Source organism: Grammomys surdaster, unplaced genomic scaffold, assembly GCF_004785775.1.
Source record: "Grammomys surdaster isolate TR1022 unplaced genomic scaffold, NIH_TR_1.0 126660, whole genome shotgun sequence".
Classification (NCBI taxonomy): Eukaryota; Metazoa; Chordata; class Mammalia; order Rodentia; family Muridae; genus Grammomys; species Grammomys surdaster.
Window position 1 is genome coordinate 578,916 of NW_021621449.1, and position 8,156 is coordinate 587,071.

The following is an 8,156-nucleotide window of genomic DNA, read 5'->3' on the forward strand; positions in this document are numbered from 1 at the left end:
GAGGGAGGGAAGGGGGGAGGGAGGGGAGGGGGAGGGGGAGAGGGAGGGGAGGGGGAGAGGGAGGGGAGGGGGAGAGGGAGAGAGGGAGAGGGAGGGAGAGAAAGAGAGAAAGAAAGAGAGAGAGAGAGAGAGAGAGAGAGAGAGAGAGAGAGAGAGAGCGCGCGCAAGGAAGACAGGCTATGTGGCATATCCCATAATCCGCCTGTGCTCAGGAGATTGAGGAAGATATTTAAATCAAGCCCAGCCGGCAAGTTGCTGCAGCTGGGATACAGAGTGAGCAGCTATCTCAAAAAGAAAGAAAGAAACCGCAAGGAACACTAAGTCAAGTTTAGAATAAGATGCTGGGAACACATTTTTGGAGAAGGGTCAGTTTGGAAAAAGAAATAATTTTTAAATAAAAACTTAAAAGCCCACAAGTCTGGTATGAAGAAGGTGGCGGCATCCAGAGACTGGGAGCCAGAGTGCAGCTTATTATGGCCACCTGGACCTGGTCTCAGAAGAGAATGCACACCTGAGGCAGAGGGCAGGCGAAGAGGAGCAAGGCAGTCATGCCTTCAGGATGCTTTCCTGTCTATTGAGTAGCCCACTAACCATGCTGGCAAAGGTTGTTCCAAGGAGGAGAGAAATGCATGCCTCTCACCTTTACACACTCCAACAATGTTCAGCCACCTGCAACAAAACCTGAGGAGGAAGAGTGGGGACAAGGGAAACTTCTTTGTAAGACCATATGCTTGTGGCTGAGTGCAACCGTCTTCGGCTTCCCCAGGTAGGGTCTCTCTCACTTTGGAAATGTAGAGGAGGCCATACAATCTCCATATTCCAACTGAGAGGGAACCTGGAGAACCTTTAGGCCAGATTCCTCTTTCCTCTTGATCACTAGCTACAGCCAGTCGCCTAGGTCACAGCCAGAATTATGTCCACAGCCACAAAAGGGTAGGGCTATACCCATACATCTCCACAATCCTGCTTAGTTACTGACTAGGACAATAATTTCTTCTTCTGGGCCACAAAAGACAAACTATCCAGCTAAGGAAAAAGCTGTTGATCAAAGTATCTACCAGGAGGGTAGTCTTTGAGTTTCTTAAAACAGGAAAGTGAAACCCAGTGAGAAGATGAAGTAGAACTTTCCCCTCAAGTCTGGGGAAGGGCACCTGACCCTTCTAGAAACTTCTCCACTCCTTCTGGCTACTAGATGACTTTTAATTTTATTAGGTCTATCAAAAATATATTGAAAGTCACTGTGGATAATAACCATATCCATTGAAGAGAGGAAAGGCCATTTCCTCCCGTTTTCCTAAGCAGAACTTGAGTGCTTTGATGAAATAAAAAATACAAGTAGGAATTTACTCATGGCAGGGTCGCCTTGGGCGGGGTCTGGGGAATTTGTTAGATCTGCAGGTTTCGAGGAGAGTGTGAAAACACTGGAGGAGGCAGTCTGGAACAGCAGAGAACCACGCATTCAGGAGGTCAGACACTTGGAAACAGAGGCGCACGCAAGGGGGGAAGGCCAGGAGTCTCTCTCGGAGGTGCTATTTGAAAAGGAACCTCCGAAAGCTCAGCTGGAGGGGAAACAGCGAGTAAACCACACCAGCAAGCCGAGGGCAAAGTTGGGGAGGCGCCGACCACAATGTGTGGCCGAGTGCGCCACAGCCCGGGAGCCCGCGCTCGCAAACAGCGCGTTTCTCTGTCCGCAAGGCTGTGTGGATCCCGCACGGTGGAAGGCGTCCCAAACCTCCACCAGCGCTCAGGATGTTCCGAGAGCGTCCCGGTTCCACTCTGCCCTGGGTGGGCAGGCCAGGATCAGGCACCCACAGCGGCCCCGACAAGCCCAGGTCCGGGGGAAAGCGCGGGGCGGCGCCGGCACCTGGAATCTGCTCGGAGAGGCGGGTCCCCGCCCGGAGCGCCCGCCCACCTCCACCCCCTCCTCGCCCCCCGGCGCTACTTACTGTGGTTCAGGGGGTTCCCGCCAGCCTGGGCTGACGCCACCAGCTCCAGATATAGAGTCCAGAGTCCCACCGATACCACGGCGAGCAGCAGCAGCAGCCGGAAGCGCCTCCTCAGCAGCTTGATCGGGCGCAGGAGCAGCATCAGCAACGCGGCGCGGGGGCTCCCCATGGCGCTTCTCCCTGCCGGCCGCCCCAGCACGGGCTACCCACCCGTCGCCCCGACCCGGCTCAGCCGCTCAGCGCGGCGCACAGCCAGTCTCCCCGGCTCGCTCTCCAGCCGGCCGCCCGCTCATACTCGGCGCGCTGGGGTGATACTCTGCTGCGCGGGTGCCTCGCAGGTCTTTCTCCGGCCGCAGAGCCGGGCTCCTCCTCCCCAAGTGTCCGCTCCACGCCTCTCCTCGTCGCAGGCCCGCCACCTCCCTCCCTCTTTTCTTTCTCACTCCTGCATGCAGCCCAGGAGGCTCTCTTAGTTGCCCGCCGGCCCCTGCGCGTGCTTGCTGCAGTTAGGGATCTTTCGGCTCCGAGCATTACCTTACACCCTACCTGTCCCGCCCACGTCCTGGCCACGCCCCCAGGCGCAGGTGGGCCCCGCCCCTAGAGGTTGAGGGAAAGGGAGAGGTGGGGCCTCTAGAGAGCTGGTCCCCGACGTAATCACCCGCTTGGGGTTAATGTGGGAGGGTATGGGGTGTGTGATGAGGGATATGGGACCGAAAGAAGATGCGAGTTAAGACATGGACTCTGTGACCCAAGGAAACCCAGTCACCGTCAAGATATTCGAAGGCGCTCCTCCGAAGCTTGCCGAAGGGCTGAGACACATTTTTTAAAGTGACCTCGGTGACTTTGGCCTCAGGGCCTTTCTCTACCTAGAAGGACCCTAATCACAATGGACATTTAATTCAATCTTAACTGTCTTGCAAGTCAAATTTGAATACCGTTCTTTCCTGGTGCAACCACACCTGACAGGCACCAGGGGTGCCTTTACAAGGAGTTTCTCCAATTTTAGGTGTTTTTTTGGTTTTTGGTTTTTTATTGGTTTTTGTTTGTTTGTTTGTTTGTTTGTTTGTTTTTTGGTGAAATAGTTGTTGGAGAATTTAAAAGAAATAAAAAGTGGAGGGGCAACTCAGTAGAAGACCAAATGCTTAGCATGCAGGAGGCCCTGGGTTCCATCCCAGAACCATAAAAAGAACTAAGGAAATAAAAAGGGTGTCTGGTGGAGTTGTAAAGATGGCTCATCTGTTAAGAGTGCATGGTGCAGGGCTGGAGAGATGGGTCAGCAGTTAAGCCCCTTCCAGAGGTCCTGAGTTCAATTCCCAGCAACCTCGTGGTGGCTCACAACCATCTGTAATGGGATCCGATGCCCTCTTCTGGTGTGTCTGAAGACAGCTGCAGTGTACTCATATACATAAATCTCAAAAAAAAAAAAAAAGTACATGATGCTCTCCTACAGGACCTGAGTTGGCCCAAAACCCATTAACTCCAACATTCTCTTCTAACTTCTACTTTAGCCTCCCCTCACACGAATGTACCCACACAAAGAGGCACACATGTACACATGAAAAAATATTTTAAAAAGAAGGAAAGAAGTGAAAAGGAGAGGCCCCTCTTCCTTCAGTCGCCGGTGCCACAGTTGGGTATGCACTACTTCCTTCTGAGTCCCTTCTTTTCCTCCAACTCTCATGCGTAAGCCTTTATTAAAATATCTTCTAAAAGTGCTGGAGAGATGGCTAAGAGCACTGGCTGCTCTTCCAGAAGACTCGAGTTCATTTCCCGCTCTAACTCGAGAGGTTCCAAAATCCCCATACAGACATACATGCAGGCAGGCAAAGCACCAACGCACTGAAAATAAGTAAAGTTTAAAGAATACCTTAAAAGCACAGACAGAGAGACGAAGAGAGACAAACTGCTCAGGGATGAAAGGGTTCCTCAGATCCTCCACATTCCAGTGCTCTCACTTGAGAAAGCAGTATTATCTGATTTAAATGAGATAGCTAAAAACCCAGAAGAGCAGACTGAATTGTCAGAGGGTCACCCAGCAGGTGGAGGTTCAATTTCCATTCTCAGAAGAATGTGGAGAAAGCTGGGCATGGTGACACACTCCTGTGATCCCAGGAGTAAAAGCAAGAAGGACCTGAACTTCAGTCAGCTACATAATTGAATTTGAGGCCAGCCTAAGACACGTAAAAATGCAACCCTTCCCTCCCACAAAGAGAGAGAGAGAAACAGAGGCGGAAGAAGAGGAAAAGTGGAAGGACCCAGTGTGCTCCAGGACATATTAAAATCAAGTACATACCATGCAAATGTTGTATGAGGACTAGGTCTGTTTTCCTCACTAGTTCTTCAGCAGAAGGTGAATGCAGAGGGTAGTTCTCTGACAGAAGTCCCCAGGATGTGTCTGTGTGGTATTCTAAAGCCACACATAGGGAAGCTTTGGATACTTATGTTTATTTGTTTGTTTTCCAAAAGTCAGAGGCAAGAGGGCAGCATGCTCAGGTTGGCCTGAATCTGGAGGGAAGGGACTGGGGCCCCTATAAAGTCTCTCTTCTTTACCGCAACACTGTTGAGTGTTAGGCTGAGTCACTTGTAGCATTTTGTCATGGAAATGGGCGGTAGCCAGTTCTCTACTATGCTTTTCTCCTGAAAGCAAGCCAAATGCTTGAAGGGCCTGTATGTGGGAACTGGGAGAGATAGGAAACTGCGAGCATGTCGTCTCATTGAGAAGAAAAGATATTTCATAGAAAAAGAAATCAGACACTTGAACGGTCAAATTTCTGGGCCAAGCAGTAAGTTGCCAAGAAATTCAGAAGAATGAAATCACCTTACATCTCTCAACCTTGCACCCACCCGTCTCACTCCTGCTCGGCTTTGCTTCCTTGCTAAGAATTGGGCTCAGGTCTTGGGCTGAACACAAGCTGTACCACTGAGCCACACTTCAGCCCCATGTTCCGATCTTCTCCTTTTTTTTTTTTTTTTTTTTTTTTTTTGGTTTATTTTTCAAGACAGGGTTTCTCTGTGTAGCCCTGCCTGTCCTGGAACTCACTCTGTAGACCAGGCTGGCCTCGAACTCAGAAATCCGCCTGCCTCTGCCTCCCAAGTGCTGGGATTAAAGGCGTGCACCACCACCGCCCAGCCCCATGTTCCGTTCTTACAACTTCTTGCTAAAGATAGAGGTGTTAGTGGAAGAGCCCAGGAAGTTCTCATGGTGCCCCTCTCCTGTCTTCTGTCTACTTTCCTCCAGCATGTGCCTCCATGATGCTCTGCTTGCTCTAAACCCCTTTTTAAAAAATTATTTTTTGAAGTGTTAAAGATTGAACCCAAGGCCTTACGAGCCACCATAGCCTGGCTGAATATATTGTTTATCATGTCTTTCTGTTGTTGTGTCAACTGCATATCACTAATTCTTCTGATGTCTTTCAGTGACTTTTTACCTTCTGACACTGAGCCTATACCATACCAAGGGTCACAATGCAGAGGCTGCACACGAAAGGAGCAATAATTTATATCCTATTACCTATGATGCCAGTTGGAAAGAGCTTTCTCTGGGATTTAGCTTGGCAAGTATCTTAACATCAAGGCAAGCCATGCCACATAAAAGGTCTTCTTTTCTGATTATAGAAGCTTTGAAAGAGAGGTCAAGGTAAGCTTTGGAAAGTCAGCCAAGAGGCTGGAGAGATGGCTCAGTGGTTAAGAGCACTGACTGCTCCTCCAGAGGTCCTGAGTTCAATTCCCAGCAACTACATGGTGGCTCACAACCATCTGTAAATGGGGTCTGATGCCTTCTTCTGGTGTGTCTGAAGACAGCGACAGTGTACTCACATAAAATAAATAAATAAATAAATCTTTGCTGGGCAGTGGTGATGCACTTGGGAGGCAGAGGCTGTAGACTCCTCTACAGAGTGCGTTCCAGGACAGCCAGGGCTATACAGAAAAATCTTGTCTCAAAAAACAAACAAAGTCAGCCAGGGGTGTGGTTAGCATACAGAAAGCCTTGGTTTGGACTCCCAGTGCAGGTGAGTATACACATATGTATATTCGCATCCAAAACAATCATTAAGAGAAGAGGAAGAGGAAAAAGAAGGTGATGGGATCCATATTACATGAAAATAGAAGGAAACTAAGGGAGGAAGAGGGTTAGTAACAGAGGGGTAAGAAGTGATAGGAAGTCTGTGTGGGAGAGGGCTGAACAAGAACAAACATAATGAAGTATATGAGTGTGTGTGCCTGTGCACGTGTGCATGCATGCGCGTGTAAGACTACCATAAGAAAATCATCATTTGGTATACTAAACTTTAAGAAGATAATCCTTTTTTTTTTTTTTTTTTTTTGGTTTTTTGAGACAGGGTTTCCCTGTATAGCCCTGGCTATCCTGGAACTCACTCTGTAGACCAGGCTGGCCTCGAACTCAGAAATCCACCTGCCTCTGCCTCCCAAGTGCTGGGATTAAAGGCGTGCGCCACCACCGCCCGGCGAAGATAATCCTTTTTTAAAAAGATTTATTTTCAACAGTTTGCCTACATGTACTGTTGCATGCCAGAAGAGGGCACTAGATCTCATTACAGATAGTTCTGAGCCACTCTGTGATTACTGGGAATTGAACCCAGGATCTCTGGAGGAGCAGTCAGTGCTCTTAACCACTGAGCCATCTCTCCAGCCCTAAATCACTAATTCTTTGAAAAAGGAAGCAATGTTTCATGCAGAACAATTCTTTTTAAAAAATATACATCTTTTAGACTTATTTTACTTTATGTATATTTGAGGTTTGCCTGCATGTATGTATGCCATGCGTGTACCTGCATGTACGTATGCCATGCGTGTACCTCCATGTATGTATGCCATGCGTGTACCTCAGAGGTCAGATGAGGGCAACCTGGAATTACAGAAGGTTGTTACCCACCATGTAGATGCTGGGAATTGAACTAAGATCCCCTGGAAGAACAACCAGTACTCTTAACCACAGAGCCATCTCTCCAGCCCCTGAAGAACAATTATTATCCTACTACATAGAGAAACACTAAGCACCAGGCTAGAGTGGTAGCTCACTTGGTAGAATGCTTTCATAAAGACTCCAATACCCCTTTCCAACTTGGGCCCCGCAGAATGGCTCCCGCAAAGAAGGGTGGCGAGAAGAAGGGCCGTTCTGCCATCAACGAGGTGGTGACCCGAGAATACACCATCAACATTCACAAGCGCATCCATGGAGTGGGCTTCAAGAAGCGTGCTCCTCGGGCACTCAAAGAAATTTGGAAGTTTGCCATGAAGGAAATGGGGACTCCAGATGTGCGCATTGACGCCAGGCTCAATAAAGCCGTCTGGGCCAAGGGAATAAGGAATGTTCCATATCGCATCCGAGTACGTTTGTCCAGAAAACGTAATGAAGATGAGGATTCACCAAACAAGCTCTACACATTGGTAACTTACGTGCGTGTTACCACATTCAAAAATCTACAGACGGTCAATGTGGATGAGAACTAACCTGCTGAATGTCAAATAAAGTTGCAGTCCTGCCTCCAAAAAAAAAAAAAAGACCAATGCCACACAAAACTGACCTGCAATTCCAGCACTCAGGGAGTGGACGTAGGAGAACCAGAATCTTAAAGTCATCCTAGGCTACATTGTGAATTTGAAGCCAGCCTGGGCTATATAACAAGAGCCTATCTCAAGTCCCCATCACCCAAAATATATAAATCAATCAAGTAAGTAAATAAGTGACTTTGCTATTCATCTTGACAAAGCTTTATTTTTGTTCTCTCAATTCATACAAGTCACTTATACAGAAGCAGTAGGTCTTGCTGATTCATTTTGCAGATAAAAGAAATGGGCTGAGATACTAAATATGAAATGTTGTATAGGCAACTTATGAGTCTTAAGCAAGATTTGTTTTCCCCCGTACTAGAGATGAGGCTCAAACCAGGGCACCGAGCTACGTTCCCTCCTCCACATGTATCGTGCACAGGACTCTAACTCAGGAGCTCTCATTTCAGGTTCTGTGCACAATTTTTTTTTTGTAGTTCTGGGGACAGAACCCAGGGCTTTGCAAATGCTTTACGCTCAGCCACATCCCAAGCCCTGAGATCCAGTGTCTTTTCCCTCCTTGGAAACATGCTGCTTTCCTGGAAGTTCCCCCGGAGAAACAAATTCGCCCTGGAAACTCTGAGCTCTCTTACAGCACATCTGCAACTCATTCAGACACGTTCCTCAGCTCATCCTTCCTCT

The 8,156-nt window shown here is 48.4% G+C and overlaps 1 protein-coding gene and 1 pseudogene across 1 annotated transcript in view; one reads left to right on the plus strand and one right to left on the minus strand.

Moving 5' to 3' along the window:
* Positions 1-2,115, minus strand: part of B4galnt3 (beta-1,4-N-acetyl-galactosaminyltransferase 3) — a 94,191-nt gene extending 92,076 nt beyond the window's left edge. The window contains exon 1 of the mRNA XM_028761129.1: positions 1,947-2,115. Coding sequence (XP_028616962.1) covers positions 1,947-2,115 — 169 coding nt within the window. The remainder of the gene's footprint in view (positions 1-1,946) is intronic.
* A 4,907-nt stretch (positions 2,116-7,022) lies between these two features.
* On the plus strand, positions 7,023-7,415 carry LOC114615418 (annotated as a pseudogene).
* Positions 7,416-8,156: the final 741 nt, after the last annotated feature.